The 26,738-nt window shown below is 40.6% G+C and overlaps 1 protein-coding gene across 8 annotated transcripts in view; it reads right to left on the reverse strand.

Annotated features, from left to right (window-relative positions):
* Positions 1-26,738, reverse strand: part of FRY (FRY microtubule binding protein) — a 429,617-nt gene that overhangs the window by 208,305 nt on the left and 194,574 nt on the right. Inside the window, exon 1 of one of the 8 annotated variants that reach the window (XM_087865209.1) lies at positions 15,139-15,594. The exons of the other annotated variants lie outside the window; for them this stretch is intronic. Within the exon in view, the coding sequence (XP_087721335.1) occupies positions 15,139-15,199 (61 nt within the window). The 5' untranslated portion in view covers positions 15,200-15,594. Of the gene's footprint in view, positions 1-15,138; positions 15,595-26,738 lie in introns of those variants that run through there. 8 annotated transcript variants of the gene reach the window in all.

Consider the following 26,738-nt stretch of genomic DNA (forward strand, 5'->3'; position numbering starts at 1 on the left):
GCACTACCCTTTGGTCCAAGTTGGGATGTCTCTCCTTTGGAAATGTGTAGATTCCCTATATGGATTAGATCTTGAAGAGAGGGAGCTGTCACAGTCCCCAGTAAGTGGCCTCCTTTCAGAGTGCAACAGAGCCAATTATTTTAATTTGAGAGAGAAAAGAATTTTTATTCATAAATGAAAATTTCATGTCTCTCCACTTTGTACTACACTTCGGCATGTCAAACACTAACACGCACCAGCTCCTTCCACCTAAGTACCTGGGATATGGTCGGGTATGACAGTCAATGAAAGAAACAGAGTTAAACATGGTTTAGGACAGAGGCATCAAAAGTGCTAAGGACAGGATGATGATAAAGTAGACTTTTTTTTTTTTAAAAAAAGGAAGACGATCTAGTTCTGGATGACTGGATACAAAGATTAAGAAAGAGAGTGAAGAAAAAGTGAATTTCCAGTTTGGATACTGGTTTGGATATCAAGAGGATGGTGGTGTATCATTGATAATAAAAGAGAAAAAGATCCAGAAAGCTGAACACTTTTTTCAAAATGACAAATTAAAGGCTTCTCCTTCCTTCTTTCTATCCCAAGTGAAATTCTGAGGAAGCCAAGCAAAACTTTTATTTATTTTATTGAATGACAAGGCTGTCCTCATGCTAAGTTATAGCTTCTCCCTTCTCTTTCCTCCTCTTTCCCTATGCTCCCTCTTCTCCATTCCATTTAACCTACCATGCAGGCTGAGGGGTTCCTTACCTCTGAAGGGTCTTCCCATATCTCAACTACCACTAAACTTTATGGTGCGTCAAATTATAAAAATAAAATATGTCTTTTTTTTAAAGATTTTATTTATTTATTTGACAGAGATAGAGACAGCCAGCGAGAGAGGGAACACAAGCAGGGGGAGTGGGAGAGGAAGAAGCAGGCTCACAGCGGAAAAGCCTGATGTGGGGCTTGATCCCATAACGCCAGGATCACGCCCTGAGCCGAAGGCAGATGCTTAACCGCTGTGCCACCCAGGCGCCCCAAAATAAAATATGTCTTTGGCATGGTATTCCATTTCTTCTCCATTCTTATAAGTCCATCCTTGTCCAGGCCCTTGGAGACTTATGGCTTGATGACTATAGCAGTCCCTTTGCTGAGTTTCTTTCATTCATTTTACATACCAAACAAAACTTCCTTTCCCATGGCTTTAATCATAACACTTTTTTGCTCAAGATTTTCAGTGGCTCTTAATTATCACCCAGCTTCAAACACATGGCCCGGTTTTGACAGCCTTCCATAGATTGCCTCCACCCAGCACCCAAGTCACGCTGATGCCCTGGCTGGCCCGTGAGCACACTGTTCTCCCTTGTGCCTCCTTTCCACTCTACTCTGCTCATCTAATTGTCTCGTCCTTTCAGAACCAATGTCTAGATCCATATCCACAAAACCTACCCCAGGCCATCCTTCACTGATCAGTATGTATTATAAATTTAAACATTTAACTCACGCTCTTTGGTATCATACACGCTACATTACCTAAGACAGACTCCGAAGATAGCAGACAAGTGAAGTAATTATCAGTTGGTCCCATAGTTTGTCCCAGGTGTGGCCCTGTAACCGAACCATATATTCTGCTAAATGTATCCCCTGAAAGCTCCCCAACAAAACTGTCACCTCCTGGTCTAATACGGAGTTCTTCACACAGATAATACTCAGTAGATCTCCTTAAATAACTACCTACAATGACAGCTAACTTTATTTCTGTACATCTTGAAGTGATTCATAGGGAGGGAGCTCTCAGAGAAGAATCCGTAGAGTCTTTAAAGGAAGAGGGTGCAGTATTTGCAATCGAGAGTCAGTAGTTAAATGGCATTCCAAGCAGCTCCCTAAAAGTCACGACTTACTCTAATTGGACACATTCAAAATCAGGTGATGCCAGTGAAGTGCTGGTCACCGTCTGCTTGACCTGCTCTCTCTCAGTGCAGGTGTCTTTTGGAAGTGGGAAGCCTCCCAAGGCCAAATTACAGAGGGACATAAGGGCTCCACGAGATATCTTCCTACTGTTATCAAGGGCATTGTGCCATAGGCCTGGAAACTGGAATATAAACTGAGAAAGTCTAAGTGGAGGGCAATCTTTCATTATCTTTAGTTTTCCACAGGATTTAATCCATTTCTAGAAGACAGCACGAACCAGGTTGATGTAACATACAACTGCGAGATCAGATCCATAATTACAAGACTCTGGGGCCCAAATGTCATAACCACAGTGAGAGGATTTTCACGAGTGACCTCTGGCAGTCCGCCTGCAACATCGCATTTTGAACCAGAGAGCCGAAATCCAGATACCGGAAAGTCTCTCAGATGAATATTCCATTTAAATGGCCAAAGTACCAAGTCACTGCTGTCAGAAAAAAACCTTAGTCCCCTGTACTACAAAGCCAGACATCCCTGTGAGTACAAAAGTCTGCATAACCTTAGCGAGCTGGGACTAGCCTAGCCCAGCAGAGCCCCGTGCCAGCACTGAAGGAGGTTCAGGGGCGGGGGCCCATCACTCCTGTTTCAAACATATCCGCTCGGCAGACGGAGATGCAGTAACATTTAATGGGGTAAGTGTCCTTGAACAAGATCCGCTCTGTTTTAATAACTCCTCTTTGTCCTACACTAATTAACTCAGAACAAACCCTAGCCTTTTGTCAGAATGATTTTCAAAAGTAAACATATGACATAGGACCTTTCAATAACTCAGTTATCTGGTGACAATACAGTTAAGAACCAGGAAGCACATGTTGTCTGGTGGTCAAAATTGAGTCCTAAAGTCCATACCAGTCCAAACATTAGAACATCACTACGAGAAAAACATCGTGAGACTCTCGCTCTGCACCTGCTTGCTTTTAATCTATGCGTAATTAAGATCAATGGTCTAGTTTTTTAAGTTCATGAGAGTCTGAAAACTGAAAATTACAAGGGAAAGAGGCAACATCTTTGGGTAGAAACTCTAAGCGCAAAAGAAGGAAAAACATGGCACTACACTAAAAAGCCTCCCGAACTTAAAAATGAACTTGCACGAAGCCAAACATGACTACTTTACATTGCATTTTAAAGGGCCACAGAATCAGGCACTCCGACAGGTGTGGGGGCAGTGACGTGCCCGTCCGGCATGTTGTCACAACTAGGATTCCAAGACGAACACCCTAACTCCCGGGGAAAGGCGACAGGAAGTTTCGTAATATGGTCCTGTATTGGAGAAGGTGGGAAAAAGACTAATGTAGATTTCCAAAAGACAAGCCTACAAAAAAGGTTTGGCTGTATAACAGAATTTAGAATTAAGCTTAAGAATTTAGCTCTGAAGAATTACATCTCTTTCCTCATAGGTCTGATTTTTAACTGGCACTTATTTTTGATGGAAACAGACATATCGCCAATTCAGTACCAGCCACACTTTGGCCCCTTTCCAGCTTGGCCAACGCAGGCGGTTACTGTCTGCATCGAAGCTTCCCCACCGACAGTGTTTCCACCACTTTCTGTCCAGCCGGGCCAGCATGTCCGCCCACCCTTCAGGGTCCAGGTCAGGATTCCCTCCCTGACCTGGCAGGTCCTGGCCACCCAGCTGCCCCCGTGACGGGGCCTCTGGAAATAGGGATCCCTGCTCATGAAAGGGTCCTGACAGGTCACCGTTACCTCATTTTCCCCACCTCAAAATATATGTTGACGGAACAATTTAATTTGCTAGACTGAAAACTGCTCTCATTTTAATTTCCTGCATGGGATACGTTTTCGAGCTTCATCTCCATCTGCTTTTATCCTCTCTCCTTTTCTTCTTCAGCTCATCTTCCCATGTGCACACATCAGCTCAATGTCCCTAGGAAGTCACCCAAACCGGGGTTCCTGGGGGTGGGGAGCTGAGGTGGGGGCCTGAAGGAGAGCATCACGTTCAGCTATTAACCAGGACCCTATTTATCAAATCTTTTGGAAATTTGCTTTCTTTTTAGATTTTCTCATTTACATTTTTTAAATTTTTTTTAATGTTTTTTTATTTTATTATGTTAGTCACCATACAGTACATCCCTGGTTTTTGATGTAAAGTTTGATGACTCATTAGTTGTGTATAACACCCAGTGCACCATGCAATACGTGCCCTCCTTACTACCCATCACTGGTCTATCCCATTCTCCCACACCCCCTCCCCTCTGAAGCCCTCAGTTTGTTTCTCAGAGTCCATAGTCTCTCATGCTTCATTCCCCCTTCTGATTACCCCCCCTTTCTTTATCCCTTTCTTCCCCTACCAATCTTCCTAGTTCTTGTGTTCCATAGATGAGAGAAATCATATGATAATTGTCTTTCTCTGCTTGACTTATTTCACTTAGCATTATCTCCTCCAGTGCCGTCCATGTTGCAGCAAATGTTGAGAAATCGTTCTTTTTGATGGCTGAGTAATATTCCATTGTGTATATGAACCACAACTTCTTAATCCAGTCATCTGTTGAAGGGCATCTCGGCTCCTTCCACGATTTAGCTATTGTGGACATTGCTGCTATGAACATTGGGGTGCATATGGCCCTTCTCTTCACTACGTCTGTACCTTTGGGGTAAACACCCCGTAGTGCAATGGCTCATTTACATTTTAATCTTGGATTGAACATGTTCGAATTTTTCTCCATTGCATTCTTATATCTTAAATGGGTTTGTTGATGTTGTTATTTTGTCCCAAATTCTGTTTCTATTTGGTTCTGTTGGATGGCTCCAGGGGCTGCTTTCTCTCTTTCCCTGAGTCTTTATTTCTTATAGTGAACAGGCTCCATTCCTTAGTCTGTAAGAAATCTCTTTTCGGCTTTTGTGGCCCATTCATTACCTCTTTATTCGATCTATTTCTGACTGCAAGCGATGATCTTTCAAGCATGACTATTTTTTTCCCAGCGTCACTGCCTAACAGCTTGCCTTTAGGCTGGCTGCTTTTAGCTGGCTAAGGTCTTCAGTCCACTTTCCTTCAATTACCAACATTTCCAGGAATTACTAACTTCCTAACTGCAACACCAATACAAACACCCCACAACTCATAGTTCAGCTACGTTTTTATTATGTCACCGAAAGGAAAGTTAATGTCATAATGAGTTTCCACATATGAATGTCCCAGAGGCTAAAAGTGGCACTATTTGTTATAGGAAAACAATTGGTTTTCTCAGTCAGATTTTCTGAAGTTAATACCATTACTCATTAGAGGCTACCATTCATTCATTCATTCATTCATTCATTCTTCATTCATTCATTCATTCATTCATTCATTCTGACCAATCTTTATTTAATGAGTACTTAGGTTTCACAAACTGTCCTAGGCCCTGGGAAGGTAGCAGTGAATAGAACAGATGGTTCCTGACCTCACGGAGTTTATGGCTGGCTGAAGCAGGGCCATGCAATCTGCAATTCTGTGTACACACGCACACACACATGCACACAGTCAGACTGCAGTATGTTCAAAAAGAAAAATAGGAAATTAACCAGAGTGAGGGGATAGAGGAATGTTCAAATGTTTTAGTTTGGAACTTCTCTGGAGAGGAATGAAAGCTGTGTGCTTTCTTGGTGTCTAAGAAAATCCGAACACCATTTGGCTTGGGCAGGATCTGCTTTTCCAGCCCATCCCTTTGGCCCGCCCTTTTCTGTGTCAGTTCTGGTTGAGAATTTTAACCAGGCTGCAAAAGGCAGGAACCAAATGTCCATCCTGACGCACAGCTCCTCTGCCTCCCACCACAAAGTATGTGACTCTGGAAAGACGGCCATCTTTGTCTGCTTTTCTCTAGCTTATAAAGATGGACAAGCACTGAGCCAGTTGTTCGGAACACTTAATGCTGTTTCTGATGTTCCCATAACTAGAAGCAGCCTCTCAGCATTTGAAATTAAAAAAAAAAAAAAATGGTTTCCTTTTCTTTGGAAGTACCCCTGAGATTATATGGTGGTAACTATTCCAAGTAGCTACTCATCTTAGAAATGGAGGTTCATTTAAACAATGTTATTTCCTAGAGATCAATGTAACCTATCTTTCAACAGAGGAGTAAATTGATTAGAGTTCTTTGTTCATAGTGGGATATACATTATTCTTTCTGCCAGTTCTCAGGGACTCATTCCTTTTGTAGGTTCTGAGGGCAAATCCCATTAGTACCCAAGTGCTGGGATCCTTCTTTAGGACCTGATGTTCACCCCAAATCCTTCTTTTCCTGTAAGACTTATTTTGTTTACTGGCATTACAGGAACATTTCATAAAACATAACAAACCAAGAATGACGCAGCTACTGTGAGAACATGTCACACTGTGTATAGAACTATAATAAATTGTCCACTAATGCATTTATGAGGGTGCTTAAGAAATGGCATTTTAAAAGGTAGTGCAAATACTCAAAATGACCAGAAACTTCAAAAGTCATGCAAAATAAATTAGGATAAAAAGAAAAAAATCTTCCAAATGTGATAGGAAGAATTAGTTTCCTCTCAAGAGTATTATTAAGAAATGGAAAATGTTGGGATAAGAAGAAACAATTAGTGTGAGCAATAGAAAAATATTTCTTAACAAAGAGATGGATGATTCCTAATTTTATATATTTCAAAATCAATCAAGAAGAGAAAACAAGGTAAAAATACTCAGAAATGCTTTTTGCCCTGGAAGAAAAATATAATCAGTGACACATTAAGTTCTTCTTAATTTCTATGTAATTCTGGTAATGTGAAATATTCCTCCCAGTTTTGTTGATAAAATATTCTTCCTTTCTCTTCCACTACTTAGTTCTCTCAGTCCTAGAGTTCTCAAATTGTGTTCCTTCAAGTTTCAGGGTCCACAAGATATCTCTAGGATAATTAATGTCTTTAATCCTCAGAAATAATCCTAGGCCAAACAATCTCACTTTTACAAAAACCAGGTAGGTTGAGAGAGATGAAGTGTCTTGCCTAAGGTCACAGAGTGGTTGACCCAGGATCTGATCCCATGTTTCTCTGACAGCATATATTCTGAGCTTCTTTTATGACCCTGAATTTAAAAACAAGCCAGTTGTCTATGATGAAGACTGAATAAAGTAAGTTCCCTTACTTTGGCCCTGGTATGAGCCAGTTTGGGGATGAAGAAATAAAATATAAATGTTGTGACTTGGAGAATGAAGCTTCCTATAGATTAGTATAGGTGGTGATTTTCTAGAAAGGCTAACATAACTGCCAGCCATGGAGGTCCCTCCTGCCAAGTTGTCTGCCCTCTTAAACTTGAATGCATCTTTTAGCCAGTAGAAGGGCTTTGGGAAGGGCTAGAAGTACAAAAAAAGAGTTAAGAATTGAAGACCCATGGGGCACCTGAGTGGCCGCCCAGTCGGTTGGGCGGCTGCCTTCGGCTCAGGTCATGATCCCAGGGTCCTGGGATTGGGCCTCACATTGGGTTCCCTGCTCAGCGGAGAGCCTGCTTCTCCCTCGCCCTCTCCTCCTCCCTCTGCTTGCGCTCCCCCCCCCGTCAAATAAATAAATAAAATCTTTAAAAACATTGAAGACCCATAAAATATATGAAATCTGATTATTGACACACCTTAGAAAGGTCTAGAGACTACCCCTTCCAAGATATACTGATGATATCAACTTTAACTGGTTATGATTCAAACAAGGAGCAACCGAACTTCTGTTCAGGCTGCAACCTCTCCAAGACATTTTTGTCTTTGGTCTCCCAAAGACTGGATACCCGGCAGAGAGTGAGGGAGTACAATAAAGAGAACAGAAGTATTGAGTCGCTGCCCTGTTTTCTTTTCTCCCTTCCTTTGACTTCCAGTATTTTATCTTAGAGAAATGACAGTAACACTTCAGTGATTTCCTTTATAAATGTCTGTCATCTGCTAAGATGCAATTACATGGACCTTTCCCGATTTTCAAAGTAGGTACTGTCATCAGAGCCTGAAAGAATGTCTGCCAAGATCTGTGAGCAAAGGAAGATGAGGTTACATTGACATTTCAAGGTCCTTTCTCACCAAAAGGAGATCGAATAACCTGCTAGAGGCAGGATAATCCTGAATTTCAGCTTCCTTCTCCTCAGCAGAACCCTGTAATTCGTGGGTCCTTCACGGCCATCCTCTCCTCCTTCTCTCATTTTCTTTTCCTTTCCATTTCTTCCTCTTCTGGCTTATTTTATGCAGCAAAATCTCATTAATTTGCAACCCACTGACTCAAACTTTGTGATCACTTGCACAAGGCTTTGCACTTTTTTTTAAAGCTAACTTTCAAAAAGATATGCTGACCTTACAACGGGAATCAGGGGTGATCAGAATCTCCGCACATCAGACTCTCCGGAAGGCTGGGCCCCACCTGATTCAGTGGGTCTGGGGTGGGGCTCAATAAACTGCACTTTTAACCAGTCCCAGGTAAACGGGAGAACCAAGAGGATCAGTTAATCCAGTGAATAACATTGTTTTTAATTCCATTTGCCTATAGCTATACTTCATTAACTTTAAGGAAGTTAATGCTTTTCAGACAAAACATCAGAACACTGAAAGGGGAGTCAAAGGTCGGAGTATGGCTCCGTATGACCTTGGGGGTGAACCTGCACCAACTGGGCTTCAGTTTCCTTATCTGTTAAAGAGGCCAGGCCAGGTTGTCCTCTCTGCACCAGTATTCTATGACTATATAAAAATACACGCTGAAGGGGCACCTGGGTGGCTCAGGTGGTTTAGCGTCTGCCCTCGGCTCAGGTCATGAGCCCAGAGTCCTGGGATCGAGCCCCGAATCCTGCTCGCTGCTCAGTGGGGAGTCTGCTTCTCCTTCTGCCCCTTCTCCCCCCCCCCACTTGTGCTGTCTCTCTTTCTCTCAAAGAAATAAATAAAATCTTTAAAAAATATATACACTGAAAATTCATAAAACATCACTTATTCAAGACTTGAACAATTCAAACAATAATTAACACTTATCCATCAACAGACAAGTGGATAAGGAAGATGAAGTACATGTGTACACACACTGAAATATTACACAGCCACACGAAGGATGAGATCATGCCATTTGCAACAACATGGGTGGACCTAGGGGGTATTCTGCTAAGTGAAATAAGTCAGATTGAGAAAGACAAACTCCATATGATTTCACTCACATCTAAAAAAACCCCAAACAAACAAATGAATAAACAAAAAGTAGAATCAGACCTATAAATACAGAGAACAAACTGATGGTTGCCGGAGGGGTACCAGGATGGGCAAAATGGATGATGGAGAGTGGGAGGTACAGACTTCCAGCTGTGGAATGAGAAAGTCACAGGGATGAAAGGCACCGCACAGGGAATACAGTCAATAGTACTGTAACAGCTTGTATGGTGACAGATGGGAGCTACGCTCGTGGAGAGCATCACATATAAACTTGCTGAATCGCTATGTTGTACACCTGAAACTGATGTAACATTGTGTGTCAATTATACTCAAATGCAAAAATTAAAAAAAATTTAACACTTGCCTTCCCTTGAATTAATATGAATTAGTGAGATTGTATCATTTATCCTCTCTATGGAGGAAAGCTTTACAAATGATCCTAACCCTTCTGCTTCTTCTCTGGTTCCACTCACCTTCCTGAGACTGGCAACTCCCTATAGTACAGGTGGACACGTGAGGAAGCCTGTCTTTATTCCTAAATGCAAATGCAAGACTTGTGTTAACATTAAAAAAATAATTATGTACCGAGAGTCTGCCTCTCCCTGTAGTAGGCCTAGCGAAGGACGGAAGCATCATCTCTTTTCTGGACCATTGATAAGCCAGACACCATGGAATAGATGGCATTTGACCCAGGTCTTAAAGAACAGGTAGGATTCTGATGGGCAGAGAGAAGAAAGGGGCAACTCAGGCAGAGGGAATAGCTTGGCAGGTGCATGGAGACATCTGCTAAGAGTCTCTCCTCGTCCCTCCCTCCCTCCACCCTCCTACCACACAGGCCTATCTTAGCACACATGTTCAAACTCTCTCTTCACTAAGGAACTGTAAAGTCCTCAAGTACAGGACTACATCTTGTCTTTATTCCATGCGCTTAGCACAGTGCCTGGCATAACTATTAAATAATTGTGCTTACCTTAATATTTGTTGAACTGAACCCATCTAATTCTATAGTACAGCCTTTGTGTGAACGAAATAATTGTATATATATGAAAAACTTAAACTCTTAAGTCCTATTAAAATGTAGGTTCCTAGTTCTTACGATTAGAACTAAAGTCTTGAATGGCAAGCCAACGAGTTTAGACTTTATTTAGAGGACAACTGGGAGCTAGCAGATTTCCGGGAAAAATGCTGAACTGGTGTTGTGGAGGGTGGGCTAAAGAAGGGCTATTTGAAGGACAATACAAATTAAAGACCACTGTACCTACTATGAGAAAAAGAATAAAGATGGGAATCTGGATGGGGTCTACGGAAACAGGAAGAAGAAAATAAGTGAATCTTATACAGATGGACCTGAAGTCCAGTCATATCATCCTTTCCCAATAAAGAAAACATGCAAAATAGGTTTCCTGGTGAGATGTTATAATCATTAATGTGTTTTAAAAGCATTTTTAGACTATCAACTCTAGAAGTTTTCTCAAAACTCCCTACCAGTGGCAGGACACTGGTCAGCGTTTCTACAGCCAAGCACTGAAAGTGATGTTGGCTATGTACTCCTGAATGACAGAGCGGCTTTCAGGCTCCTCCCACTGAAACAGAAATGACTCTGGCAGTGTGGCAGAGAGGAAGTTGTAACTCGCCCTATGTCCATGTTCATCAAGTTTTCAAAATATTGTAGCTAATGTCCATTTCCAAGAAAACAATGGGGATACAGGAACATGTTAAATGTCACCCTAAGGAAGCAAAGAGATAATTCAAAGGTACATTGGGTACATCTTATAAGAAAACTGCACTAATTTCTACAAGTCAATGGAGGAGGTAAAAATGAGTAGGATGATTAAAGACTTAGGGAACAGAACAACCCAACGTAATGTGTGGACCTTGTCTGAATCTTGACTGAAGCAGCCCAACTGTTAAAAGACATTTCTGAAAAATGACAATCAAAGCACCTTGAATATGAACTGGAGATTAGGTTACATCACAGAATTGTGGTCAATTTCGCTAAGTATAAAATTAGCACTATGGGTAGTTAAGAACATATCCATATTTTCTAGAATGCATACTGATTGTTTGGAGTTCAATGAAATGGTATCTCTATCTGATTTGAAATGCTTTAACAAAGAGAAAGAAGTATAATGAAGCAAACCTGGCAAAATCTTGATAACTGTTGAATCTGAGAGATAGCGATATGTTGTATATTCTTTACCCTTTTGTGTTCGAAAAATTTTGTAATAAAACATTGTTTAAAAGATAAGGCCCATTTATAAAAAGTTCCCTACATCTTATAATGGCTAAACTCAATTTAAGGAACTAAACTCAATTTAAAAATACGTTAAAAAATCAAACACTATTTTAATCTGGGTTCCATCACATAGGTTTGAATGTTCACTCAGATCTCAGGTCCAGCTACATCCTTTCACATGAACTAAATGTGCAGGGCGAGTGGTGTGAGTCTCAGAGTGTTTACACGTAGGACACATGACAAGGATGTGGGGTGTCATTTACACAGACATCCTTTATCATACCTACATCACAATACAGTTTGAGTCCTTTCAGAAAAAGTTTGTAAGTGAGATCAGTTAATCTGTTCCCTGAATAACAAATTTTCATCGATCCTTGTTGTATAAGTTACTCTGCAAAGTTCTGGGGAGAATTCAAAGATAAATTTAAAAAGACAATCTGAGAGATTTAAAAAATGTAGTATTTTCAGCTACAAGATGCCACAAGGCTGTGTCAGGTTGGAAGAGCACAGAAATTTAGGAGAGCATTCGTTAGCTTCATTTATCTATGCATTTCATTTGTTCATTTATTCAGTCAGCTAATATTTACCAAGGGCCCACTCTACTCCAAGCACTGTGTTAGCTGCCAGGGGAGCTGGTAGTATGCAGGGGAGGAAGGCATTATAAAATAAATACACCCAGAAATACAGTTACAAAATAGGAAGTGCTGTGAAGGAACAGGGGAGACATATGTGTGACTGTGGGGTCAGGGCAGGACTCTCTGGGATGGTGACGATGAAGTTGAGACCTGGAAATAACCGATGATAGTTAGAGAAGGCGTCACGGCGGAAGAGAATGGGGGTGGGGAGCACTGGGGTTGCAGGAATTCGTATAAGTAGGGAAGAAAGGACATGTGATGGCGGCTCACTCCCTTCTGGTTTTATTAGAGGCTGTTCTGGCCAGCCACTCCCTGGTACTTCCCTCCATCCCTTTACCCAGCTTTACCCTCCTGCAGGGCACTGACCTCTCAATGATATATGATAGACGTCATATATTTGTTTTCTACCTGTCTCCCCACTGCACTTAAGTGCAGCGAGGGCAAGGAATTTGTTTTATTCCTTTTGTATCCCCACCTTTTAGCTTAATACTCAATAAATATTTGCTGCATTAAGGAGTACGGAAGCATTAAGATGTATGAGGTCATGAATTGTCTCCAGCTTAGAAGCCCGACATTCAACCCAAGACTCACACTAAGTGTATTGAGAGAGCTATTTCTGCAACCAAGCAAGATGCTGACAAATAAAGCACCAATCTGCCCAGGAGTAGAATATAGTATCACGGATGACAGCATGTCATTTCAGTAGAGAATGACTATTGGTGTGTTGAACACGCCTGGCTTATGAAATCTTCAAAGCAGTTTGTCAAAGTGTGGCTTGTGACCCATTACTCGATCACCAAACCTATATACTGGGCGCTAACCAGGATGAGTTCAGTGAGATAGAATAGAAAACCACAGGAGAGAAAATAGCAGGGTGATGACATCCAGCACAGTGAGGGTAAGTAAACACTATTTCACAAAACTTTTGTTTTCAGTCTGTCTGCACCTACAGATATGTATGGGGTGTGTGTTCTGGGTCATAATGCAAAATGTGGTTTTTTTCTGTGGGTCATGGTCAAAAAGGCTCTAGAGGCTGTGGGAATAGCAGTCGCTTGCAGACCACTATTTGGGCACTAGACTTCAGGCCTCCCCAAATGACAAGCCTGGCTTTCTGAGCCATTTTATTAGAAACATTCTGAAGCTGGGCATTGAGGGAAAGAGAAGAACAGTCTCTGACAGAAGTTTTTGCCACTGTGCTAGTGGGAGCATTATACAGGGAACCAACCTAAAGGGACAATGAGGACAGCGCAGACTGGATGTGCAGGGACAGCCACCAGGAGCGGTGCCAGAAGCTGCCGTATTTTGACAAATGAAGGTCATAAAGCAAAGTTTTAGCTATTTCCCCGCAGGATCCCCTTTCAGATTACATGATGGAGGCAGTGACCTGAAGGGGAGTCTAATCCTACATACGTCTTTGTTAATACAGATTATATTATAAAATGCATATACACAGTTACCATATGCATTACAATATGCATTGTTATCTAATGTATACAACAATATACATATATGTATATAAGAGATAGACATTATGTATATGCATTATATACTCTACATGATGATATATTTCCAACTTCTATAGTAAAGGAAAAACTTCCAGGGCAGGGTATACAGTAGAAGCTCACTCGACTCTTGTTAAATACATTAACTGAATAAGTGAAATCCTTTGTAGTCTAGTTAGTTTTTTATTTTGTCAACATCAAAAGATTTATTACATTCCTGGTTCCTATGTACTTATTTACTTTGAAGACAGCTCATTTAATAAAAAAAGATTTGAGATTTCATTAGATTCTTAAATAGTTACGGAGATATACAATGACTATGTAAAATTCACTTGATCCATGCCTACCGGAAGTTTATAATCTAAGACAGTGAGATGGTGATAAATCTATGAACTCACAGAAAGATACTTGTTGTTACTGACCCCTTATAAAAGTGAAGTTTATATATTGGGAGCAAGAAAGACAATAAGTAAAAAGGAGTTATTAAGATGTCTGCCAGATCATGGGAGTGGTCCATTCAGTGGAAACACAGTAAGGGTTAGTAACGTATCCAAGAGATATCAAACAACAAAAAGACTCAGTAGTTCACACAAGTCCTATTAGGATGCAGTTTTTCCTAATACGTGAAACTGTAAGTTTTGTCATTTAACTTGTACACTTGACATACATTAAAAAAAAAATCTCTTAGAGGAAAAAAAAGTTCCCTAACACACACTCAACTTTAGAAACCACAAAGTAAGGGGTAAATTAATGATGAATCAAGATTTCATTCCTAGAAACAGAATGGTATCTTATGTAAATATCTAATAGTTTATCATTAGAGATAGTGCAGAAGAATAATTAACAAGTAATTAAATCTCCCAAATCATTAATAAACAAAATGTTTCTCCTCTATTAGAGCCATATGTTGTGCCTTTACCATTTACAAATTAACTTTTCCTACCTTCATTAAATAGAAAGTTAAACGGTCGATATCCAAGATGCATGTAATTAACCCTGTGTCATGGAAGTTTCCTCTCATTAATTTTTCTGGGCTCCTGTACAATATTGCTTACAAGGTTATGCTAGAACTAATGTAACCAGGCTATTACTCTGATAAAGGAAAAGCAGAGGCATGCAGTTTAACGTTGGTTAACCCATGGTGTCCTATTTCTTAATTCATAAACAATAAAAGAAAACATTTTATTTGTACATGTTGGAGAAGGCTAAGCCAAAAGCAAAGGGAAAACTGCCTTAGGCTTATTTCAATGCTTTAAACAAAATAATTGAGTATTTACATTAATATTTAGAAGAAATCAAGAATAAATCCTACCTCTGCTCTAATATAAAATGCAATGGTATTACCTATTTTCCAAATACATACTAAGCTATTTTTACAGATTGCAATTTTGCAGCACAGATAGTCGCACTGAAATCTCCAGTGAAACTTCAGTGCACAGAAAAATTCCATTACATCACAGCCTGTTGTTCCATAGACTTACATACAAAAATTACCTCCGAAACACTGCAATCCCAAACAGAAACTTAAAAAGCATTATTCTTGCCTCTGAACGGTGACATCCAAAGTAAATCCCCACATGCAGATGCAATCGACACCCTCCCCCCACCCCCATCCATTGAAACCTTTAGAAGAATCTTCCCTACATTCAGCATTTAATAACCAATGATCCGTGCCATATGTTTCACCAGCCTTTCGTACCTACCAAGCCCTTTTATGAAGCTGATCACACAGGATCGTCTCCAACAAGCTGTTGTAATCTCCATGAGCCTGAAAAGGAACCCAAACGAACAGTCTGGAATTGCTACACAGACTATGTTCCAAAGCAAAAAAACATAATGACGGACTCCATGATCCCGTTGCTCACTGGCACCATAAGTGTCTCGGCCACAAGGTAGGGCTCTCGTATTTTTGGCCAAGGTGTATTTTTAGTCAGGTGCTGAAGACCTACAGTAGAAGACAAACTAAAACAGGCCTTCCGTCCAGGGCAGACTCTTCATACCAATGGGACCATTTTTAGCTGCACAGTAAGACAGTGACCTACAACTCACAGAGTGCCCGTATGTCTATATTTATCCACGAGAACATACTATGCTGACAGATTAGTAACGCTGCTCAGAGCACTCCAGGAACATGAGCCCGACCCACACGGCTCGCCATAAACAGTCCGTGCATACCGAACGCACGCGCGATCCCAGACCAAGCTCGCCCGTGCTGTTGTGTTCTGTGATTGAAGAAATGTAAGAGCAGAGATAACACAGGGCGGGTGATAAACCGTTGCTTGGGGAACTAGGAGCTCTTGGCCACATGTACAAACAGCTTTAAACAGCTTAAATTCTTACAGACAAAACCAATAGCACAGAATCCCCATGTGAAGCCAAGAGGCAGTGAGAAACCATACACCCTTAAGGAAAAATGAAACACTGAACATCTGTTGATACAACTAGTAAAGGAAAGTGATTGGGTTCAAATCCATAGTTCTATTCTTTTAAAAGCACAGCCTAAATCAACTGGTTAAATAACTTAATTTATAAGACCAAGAAGGAGCCACTATTTATGGCTGAACATCAAGTGTCTCACCCCCAAAAGAAAGCAGGTTTAGACCAGCGAAGAGACTAAGAAAACTGCGAAGTTACTTAAAAACAAAAGCGTAACTAATTGATCTTTCGGTGGGCATGATTTCTGACGGAAGACTTCTTTGAGGGTCCATGAAAATCTATGTCTTCACTAACACAGCCGTGAAGAGCATGAAACCCAAGTAATTTTCTACTCTTGCTTTACTCGGGGTCACTGACGGCTTTCGCTAGTAATGGAGGTGGAAATTACAAAGCGGCGCAGTATGGGGAATTGCCTGATGAACTGAAGCCTTTCACAGGCAGGAGAAACATGCCCAAACTGTGCACACGAGCACTTCAGGCAAGCGAAGGTGCCGTGGCACCACTGAGTCTCACACATTCGGGGTCTGTAACCTTTTTAAGGTTGATGATGCACAGTGGCATTTGGTGTGTGTTTTACTAAAAGGGGTCCAAACAATTCCAGTGCAAGAGTGTGCCTACGGAGGTATCTGTGCTTTCAGTAACAAGGATTCTTTTTCAACTCTCGTCTTTCCACGTCTAAATTGGAATCAAGACTTGACTGAAAATTTGCACTTTGTCAGCTTCCAATCTTTGGTGCTATTATTAGACCAGCCTTTCAAATGATGTGACTGTCATTCAATTAAAAGAACATGACTTCAGGCAGCCGCATAGAAATATGAAAAGAAGTATTTGTCATTTTATGTTTTACTCTTTTTACAGATACCCCTTACCAAACAACATTGAAGGGAGGTGAGGGGAAGAAGAGGCAGACAAGAGAATATATTCACGGGGCACTGAACGGGATTCAGGTACTCTGCTAGGCACTTTTCACATAACATTTCACGGGATCCTCACGGCAACCTTATAAGGTAGGCGTTACATCTCCGTCTTAGAGGCGATGGAAGGGAATCAAAATAAGATTGCCCAAGGTCATTCAGACACAGGTTTGTCAGACTCCCAGGGTCTCTGCATTTAATTTTTATTCTAGTACTTCCCTTAATATGAATTGCAACTTTTTTTTTCTCTTTTAAAAATTTAAATTTTGTTAGTTAACATACAGTGCAATATTGGTTTCCGGAGGAGAATTCTTTGATTCATCCCTTACATACGACACCCAGTGCTCCTCACAAGTACCCTCTGTTATACCCATCCCCCTCTAGCCCATCCCCCACCCACCTCTCTCCATCAACCCTCAGTTTGTGCTCTATCATTAAGAGTTCTTATGTCTTGTTTTCCTCTCTCCTTTATCTCTTTTCCCCCTTCCCATATGTTCATCTGTTTTCTTTCTTAAATTCTACATATGAGTGAGATCATGTGGTATTTGTCTTTCTCTGACTGACTTATTTCATTAACATAATATACTCTAGCTCCATCCACATCGTTACAAATAGCAAGACAGCCAAACTATGGAGATAGCCCAAAGGTCCATCAACTGATGAATGGATAAAGAAGATGAGGGGTGTGTGTGTGTGTGTGCGTGTGCACACACACACATATATATATACACATATGTACATATATCTATCTATCTATATAGACAGACACACACACACACACAATGAATTGGAACTTCTAAGCAGTGGTAACCTCAGCATATTTGTCTTGTACACATTTAAGAGCGGCCCTCAAATAATCTACTTTTTTTTTTACCCAGAAATTTCACTTATTCAAAACCTAGTTGAATTCCAGAGATTACAGTCTTATTTGATGCCCTCCATGGTCTGTTTGTCCTTCTGTGATAGCCAGGCACTTACTGGTCTGGGGAGCATCCTTAGGGCACGAACCACATGGTTTTCATCTTTGGGTCCCAAGGCCCTAGTAAAAGTTGAACTAATGAATCATCAAACGCGTCCCTATAGTCTAAACAGATGGCATAAAGTCTTTCTATTAAAGCTCAGAGTCTTTGATACTAAGAGTTCCCACCTTACCTCATCCATCTCCAGTCAGAGCTTATTTCTCCCCTGGTGAACATTATTCTAACACCCTAATTTCCTCCTCAAGTTATGTTAGATTAAAAGCAATTACGGATGTATGAAGGCTCCTAAAGTCAGGGCATCCTGACAGTTGAGTAAGTGACAGCTGTCAGCTGATGGTTGAGAGTAACTGAAAAATCAGGAACGAAAAGCAGACATAAAACTTTTGAAGGATAGGAACCTAATTTAGCATAAAAAGAGTTGACCCTTAACATTTCAAGAGCTCTAAAGGTAACCATATATTATAGAATCTTTATTAACTAATACATTTGCTAATGATCTGAATTCATTTAGACATGGTTAAACTATGTTAGCATCCTATAGTCACAGACATAATATAGAAAACACTAAGGTAATTAATAGAAAGAATTCTGTTCAAAATTATTAAATTAAAATGTTTTGACACTTCAAGGGTTAAGCTTCACGACTGGGAGAAGTTTGCTGAGAGACCATTTGTTCCCTGATGATGCGACATAAATGTCATGCATTTTAAACTATATTAATATAATCTAAATTTAATAAATAAAATCAACTGGATTACTGGCATGTTTAATTGATAGTTCCATAATAACCCTCAAATCTAAATTAAATTATTACTTTAACAGATAATCTAATATTCGTAAAAATTTCCTTTCTGCTTCTGGGTGGCCTGGTGGCATGACCACAAATATTTTTAAGGGCAAATCAAAGTCCAAACCCGCTTCTACCTTCACAAGCTTAGAAGTTGCAAGGAAGTTTCTGGGTGTGCTTAGCTGACCTCTCTGCTTCAGGAAAGATTGTTTGTAGGCTACTGGTCGACTGGTAGCTACTTTACTAGCATGAAGGTTACATCACAAAACCACTCTCATTAAATGTAGCCTAGGGGTCTATTCACCTTCCTTAATGTCAATGTCAATACCATATTATGGGAAGCAAGAAATATCCTTTAGACAACAACCAAGAAATTTTTTCCAGCTTGAAGAAAAAGCCAGCTTTTATAATGATCATATTAAACACTATTTCATTCAAAACCCTAAAGTGATTAAAAAAAAAAAAACTTAAGCTGATGATGATTCTTGTTTTTTTTTTTTCTATCATTGCTTATAAATCCAATATTTCTCACTGAGCCTTTAGAACTAGTTTGTGATATATTTAATGAAACATTTTGGTAATCAAGTCGGTTACATTTTATATGCATAATAACCTGCATATTAGTCTTTCTGGAAATTTAGTAAATACAAGTGTGAAAGTATTATCACAAAAATATGGCAGTTAACGATAAATGCCAGTGCCCAAAGGATTCTATCTTTTCACTCTTTTTCCGTGACATAACATAGTACAGAATATATTCATTCATCTGTATTAATAAATCTTTCAGAGACAAAGGGCCTCTGAGACTGTCTTAGGGCAGGAATCAAGTACAACACCAGAGTTAAGCACACTGTAAGCAAGCATCACCTGCAGCCTTGCCTCCTCCCTGTAGAAACCACATTAAGATCAGAGAGCCCCTAAAAGACAATGTGTCATTGTGCCTGGAAGTCGTGGCTATCAAGGAGGCATCTAGTAGTAGGGAGTATTTGCCAAGCATGTCGTTGCCTCAAGACATATGCTCCGAACACATGCAGCCGAAAATGTTTACCAGGAAGACCTCTAGGAACATACTGGTTTGTCTTGGCACAGGGTGCCTCTGGAAACAAGCCACCATGAGAGCAGGGTTCTCCCAACAGGTGTGCGATGCTCCTTAGGTACAGATCGTCTGAACCTACAGGGAGGCTCTCTTTAAGCCTCCATGTGTCACCCGTGGTATAAATTACCAGGTGGACTTAAACCCAGCCTTAGGAAGGAGAAGTGGAAGGGATTCTATGTGTGAAAGAACACTGATATGTTACGTGTTCTTATGTACTCCAAATGCTTTTGCTCCAAAAAGTTTCTCTCATGATTTCCTTCAATCAGCTTATAAACATTCCCTTGTTCTATGACTATAGTCCCTAACTGGATCTCTCCTGCCTACGGTCTTTAAATTACACAGTTCTGGAGGACAATGGTGTTGATCTTGTTTCCTGAATTTAACTCATTTAGTTTGGGGGAAAGGGGCCTGACAAAAGCCCAGAAAGGACCCAAAGCTGGAGATCTCTATAAAAAGCACAGATTCCAGGGCCTCAAAAAGACTGATAGAATCTCAACCTCTGGTGAGGCTAGAATCTGTCTTTTTTAAAACTCCGTAAGTGATTCTGATGTGCGGCCATGTTTGGAAGCTACTGGTGGCCTCTGGGAATATGTAATCATGAATGATAATTGAGCATCCTGTAACTGTCTCCCTAGACAGGGGAATGCAGAGGAAAGTTTGAAATAGTTACCGTTTGAACGGAGCTATCAAGCGGGTAACCTCAAACCTGCGACTTTCAACGTAATGAAGCATTAGAAAGTAAACCTAAAAATCTTAGGGTTTGCTTATTCTGTCCTTATTTTGTTTCTTACTTTAAAACACCCTCATAGGTTCCTCTTCTTTGCCCCAAATAGATGTCAATCCCAAACCTAAGTACTTTATACACAGACTAACACAAATTCTCCTCTAGCTTTTATTTGCACACAACTCAAGCAAATGGGATGTAGAAAACCAAAAGGCAAGATGTAACAAATGACCACTTGACGGATACAAAATTTCTTAAAAGCACTCACACAATTGATGAGTATGCCAACAAAGGCCGGGCAATGCCATTCATTTTAGAGTAAACCTCCTGGAACCCATTAGTAGTCCTTAAAGACATTTCTGAATGGTTGCCCAGAATTTTTTTAAAAAGGGGCGGGGCATGTGCGCTAGAGGACATGGTGTCAACAAAGGGTGAAAACTTCTGAAAGATTATATTTGCATCCAAAACATCTACATACCTAATAAAATAAACCTGACCACGGGGGTTCATTTCCAATGGACTCACTCACTGGAGTTCAGGTAAGTACAGTCAGAATGAGAGTACCAATAACTATTTGCATCAAAGAGCGTCCTTTAAATCAAGATTTCTGAATTTGGAGTTTTGAATGAAGACATTGACCTTTTCTATAATGTATATAATCTCCATTGACACGGTAAATGCCAAGAGCTCAGGAAATTAGCCCATAGCCTTTTTGGCCACTCAGTAAGAAAGCATATAGAACCCAACAATGTCCAAGAACACGCTACCCTGAATGTTAGGGATCCATGCAGCTAAATATCCCATGTCCATTTCCATTCAGTACTTATGAATCATCTATACTGGTTTTACTTACAAGCAAATAGAAATTTCCAAAAGAGAAATTTATACACAGAAATGTAAGGAGTAAGAACACCACTATTTGCGGGGGGCGGGGGGGCTATAATTGTTTTTCTGCCAAGTTAAATCTTGCCTTTACAAAAGTGCAGCAGAGTGGGGAGAAGGCACATAACTTTTTATTGCTAAGGAATCATCTTTCCCCACGACCTTCATCTCCATAACCTTGTTCTGCCCAAAGAGGATTCTGGAATGACTCAGCCTACAACACATTCTCCTTGTATTTGGGGTTATTGACGCTTTGGAGAATCAAAAAATATGGCCCAACAGAGGGTCCTCCTTCAGGTAAGATGTTGTATCCAAAGCAGGGTATCAGGCGCCCACCTGCACCTAAATGAAGCAAAATACAGATTCCATGGTAGCATGGACCCATAAGTCCGTGTTTAAGTGCTGTCTCCGCCACACAACTAGCTAGCCACAGGTCCTTGGGCAAGTCACACAGCCCGAGACTCAGACTATTCATTCGCAAATATAATAAATTCAGACTTAAACTATGACAAAACAACAATTCTGCAGCATTTTAAAATTAACTAAACATTCCTTAGGCTAATCTAGAGAGTTTCATTCAAAGATCTCATAAATCTAGGGGCGCCTGGGTGGCACAGCGGTTGGGCGTCTGCCTTCGGCTCAGGGCGTGATCCCGGCGTTATGGGATCGAGCCCCACATCGGGCTCCTCCAATGGGGGTCTGCTTCTTCCTCTCCCACTCCCCCTGCTTGTGTTCCCTCTCTCGCTGGCTCTATCTCTGTCAAATAAATAAATAAAATCTTAAAAAAAAAAAAAAAAGATCTCATAAATCTAGCAGTCAGAATGACAAGCCGGACGTCAGAAGTTACTACTAAGCACAATCAGTGTAAGGCAACTCCCAAAATGCAATCTAGGTTTAGAGCGTCTGTATTTTATAATATGAAATGATGAAATGCCAGAAGTCCAAGATCTTATTGAAAAACAATTCAAGACAATTTCTTGTCTATGCTGTTTCATACTAGCCACGTATAGCTATTAAGCCTTTAAATTGTGACCAGAGCAACTGAGTTACTCGATTTTAATTTTCATTTGCTTAAATTAAAATTTAAAACCTGATGCTTCATTCAGTTATCAGAAAAAAGTTATGTTTGGAAGAATTGCATACATGAAACTCTATTCATCTATAAATTTTATGAAATCTAAATAAAGTATTTGACCCATTTGGTGTCCAAATTTAGATGTGCTGGTGGTGTAAGACAAACACTGAATTTTGAAGAAAGAGTCCCCCCCCAAATGTAAAATACTTATTGATAATTTTATGCTGATTACATGTTGAAATAATACTTTAGATATACTGAACTAGGTAAAATATTTTATCAAAATTAATTTCAGATGTTTGAAAGCTCTGTTTAATGTGGCTACTAAAAAAACTTAAAGTTGCATATGCGCCCTGCGTTATGTTTCTATTATACATGCTGTTCTCAAGACCACTTACTGCTTTATAAGACGGACAGATGGGAAAAATTTTTGTGGAAAGCCATTAAGAGAAGCCACAGTGTTGCACAGTCATGAATTAGGAAATACCCATAGTCGGATATATTTACAAATAAATGATAAAAATATTGATTTAATAAGCAAACATTTATTAATCACTTCAAAAACTATCAGGTTGGGTGGGACTGAGCGGTGATTACCTTTATCCCCACTTGATGGCTGAGAAAATCAGATTAACCTGTCCAAGATAGCACACCAGTAAATGCTAGAGAAAAGGACTCAAATACAGCTTTTCTGGCTCAGAAGCTTGTACCCTTCAAGCTACACCAGATTGCTTCCTAGAAGTTGAGAAGCAAAAACACCATAAAAGATCTCTCTGCTATTCAATGCTTCCACGTGGCACCCAAATCCATATAAAACCAAATATAAAACTGACTAGGGACCAGATTTTTAAACATCTTATACTCCCTTAGCAGTGTCATCATCTACATGACAATTGATCACGCACTGATTTGTAATAGTTTCTGTATTGCTATCATCATTCTCACTGAATATCTCATGGATTTCCACCTGGCCCGCCTCTTTGCGGTAAGAACGTCACACTTCTTTGCAATGCGCCCAGGCTTCCACTGAAGTGTTTCACACACACACACAGTGAATATTCGTTGATTTGTTTACATTTTTAATTTTTTAAACCACATCTCTGTGGGAAGGAAACCTGGTAAAATCGTCTAAGATTGTGACTTCCTAATACAGACCCCCATTAGCCAAAGAGGTACACCACTATCTCGACTCATGGACACAGTTCATCACGGGCATGTAATTCAGTGGGCTCGGAGTTAATATCCACCTGAAAACTCAGGAGGAATTCAAGTGCCGGGGAGAATGGGCTCAATATTTAACTAGAAAGCTAAACGGACAAAAGTCCATATGAATTTTTAGTGGGCTTCTTTTTCATTCTGACCGGCAGTTCTGGACTCCCTTCCATCTGCTCTGCTCCATCAAGCCACTCTTTCGATTTGCTTCTGCCGCGGTGACCTACACACTTCTTTATTTGACCTTCCTTTTCCTCTCAATCTTGCTGACCCATCTTCTCTTTCAAAGACCTTTAAAAGAACTCCACTTGTGCCACAAAGCCTCCCTTTAACCAAATAAGAGGGAAACGGTTATTTTCCTTACCCAATTACATCCTGGGATGCAAGAACTTTGAGCTCCCAAATTGGAAGGGGGTGAAAATATTTAAATATGAATGGAGTATTATTATTGCATAACCTTTGGTCTTGATTATCTCCGATCTCCACCATATCGCTATAGGTTCCCCTACTTAAGAATCCTCATTCTTAAGTAGCCTCTGTAGAGTTGTTGACATGCTGACCTGTCTGCCTGCAGTACTGTGTGGTGGATATATAATTATAAATTAATTTTAAGTTCATTATTTTGCAATATTCATTCAGAGAATTGAGAGTACACGAGACAGCAGAGGTTTTTATAATCAAGTTAGGCGCACGACTGCCTTGGTTTCTTAAGTGATGACATACCCCATGCCATTACTTATTAATTGTTACCAGAGCACTCTGTGGCATTCTGAAATAGTTACTGTCATGCCCTGGCAGCCCATGAAAGTTAATGCAACTTCCAGAAGTTTCGTCATATAAGGGCAGGGAAGGAGGCTTTGGAAGAATCTGATTCAACTAGCCTTAACGGGATGGAGTTTGAATTGGCATAAAAAAAGAAAAATACATCATCGTCAAGTTGCCTATGAGTGGGAGAAATTTCCTCCTAGAAGGATTTATGCAGGTACACGCGGCCCCAGAAAGCACACTGCTCTCCCTAAACAGTGAGGGAAAAGTGAAACAATTGATAATTGTCTGCATGGCAGCAGCAAACCAGGTCTGGCTAGGAGTACAATAAAAAGCAGCTAACAGATATCATCTTGAACCGCATCTCTAAAGAAGTGCCGATGTTGGGACTGTTCATGGTGCATCGGTTTCCTGCGAAAATCACAGTACATTTTCCTAGGAGACTTTCGTATGTGCAAACTGCTTGAGACCACTTAGCTGAACTGATACTCTACCACCACCCCTGAGCATTCCAGTGGGCTGTGTGCCATTCGTTAGATGTTAATCTGTACATTCAAGTGACTCAAGGTCATTTGGTCATCTCAATTGTATATTTTATTAAAAAACAAAACCTGTCCATCTGTAACCTGGGAATAACTATGAAACCAATTCCACAGCGGCTAAGCACAGCAGCTGCGAAACACCTCTGGGTGACCTCAGTGCAGTCAATCAAGTGAGTATTGTCGAGAGAGAACTCTACAATCCCATTATCCTCCACACAAATATTCTATTTAAAGAGCACGGGTTTCTATTCAACGTATAATTTCAAAACACTGTTCCTCAGGTGATTGCTTCTGTCCTTCTCTTTAAGCAGCTTGCATGACTACAGAACCACACGTGTTTTGTATGTGCTTAACAGAGCACAGACCTAGGGTAGATACCGAGTCCTGGTGATTCCACCGCCAACAGTTTAAAACTGCTCCCTCCTCTCCAATGCCGCCACCATCACCTTGAGTCCTTGTCACCTCTTTCCTAGGTTATCCCTGAAGGGACTCTCCCTACCTCCATTTTTTCACTAAGACTCCAAGAGTGAGCTGTGATCTCACCATGTTGCTCCCTGACTAAAAATCCCTGGAGGCTGCCCCATGCTTTCAGGGTGAAGCCCGGAGCCTTCAGCAGGTCCTTCAACGTGCCTCATGATCTGACCCAACTTGTGCAGCATCTGTCACTCTCTGTCAAGGACCCTGGGATCCAGCTGTCACTGACTGGCCACATCTACACCTCCCTGCATTTGCTCACGTTGTTTCCTCCGCTCCTTGCCCTCTTCTCTGTAGCATTCTTCAAGTTCAAATGTCACAGCCTCTGGGAACTATTCCTAGCCTCTTCCCTCCCACTTCAAATGCTGAATCACTTCCTCCTCTTGATGATTCTGTATGTCGGTCTCTCTAAGTCCAGGCACAATGGCTGGCACAGGTAGAACACGTATTTAATCAGCATTTTTGTTCTCTCTGCAACTTCCTTAGGCCTTCTCTTTCATCAAAGCGGGCGGTCCTTGACTGTAAAGCTCCCGGAAGGCAAGAGCAGGGTCCTCTCTCCCACGGTGCCCCACACAAGGAGGCCTTTAATAATTTACAAGAAGCAAAGGAGGGCCTGCCGATTCACTCTCAGGGACTTCCTAGAACTTTTCGAGCATGTCCAGTTTGGGCTGATGCTTTGAGTACATCCACCTCATGAGAAAATCGTGAGGAAAATCTTTGGGTTCAGACTATTTTCTAGTAAGGTAATCCGTTTCTCCAAATACATTCTCACGTGGGGAAAGACCTTGAGCAGTAAAAATTACATTAACTCAGTCGATTCCACCAAGAATGGTCTCCTTCTAATTTGGCAAATGTGGCTGGAAGGTTTAAAAGTAAAGTTAAATTAAATCCATACAACGCATACGACATTTAGATAAATATTGATATTTGTTATTATTTTAACAGAGAGCAAACTTTGACAGGGTTAATAAATTTAAAACAAAAACAAAAAGAGGGGGATGTGCAAAATGGGCAAAGGGGAGTGGGAGACACAGGTACCCTGTTGTGGAATGAATACGTCACAGGGATGAAAGGCACAGCATAGGGAATACAGTCAGTGGTACTGGAATAGCGCTGTATGGTGACCGATGGGAGCTAATACTTACGGTGAGCACGGCATAACACCTAGAGTTCTTGAATCACTGTGTTGTACACCCGAAACTACTGTGACATTGTGTGTCAACTATACTTCAACAAAAATTCTTTTAAAAATAAGACAAAAGCAAAAACAATCTATCACAGAAATATTCTCTCAAGTTGGCTGATCACTACATAAATAAAAAATTATTTCACTCGAACTTCATTTTGAGTTTCATGGACACATCCGCCCAGGGTTCTATGAACACAATGGTGCAATTGAACTTGTTGAATTTACTC

This window comes from Ursus americanus, chromosome 10 (genome assembly GCF_024610735.1).
Source record: "Ursus americanus isolate L20-20 chromosome 10, mUrsAme1.1.p, whole genome shotgun sequence".
Taxonomy (NCBI): domain Eukaryota; kingdom Metazoa; phylum Chordata; class Mammalia; order Carnivora; family Ursidae; genus Ursus; species Ursus americanus.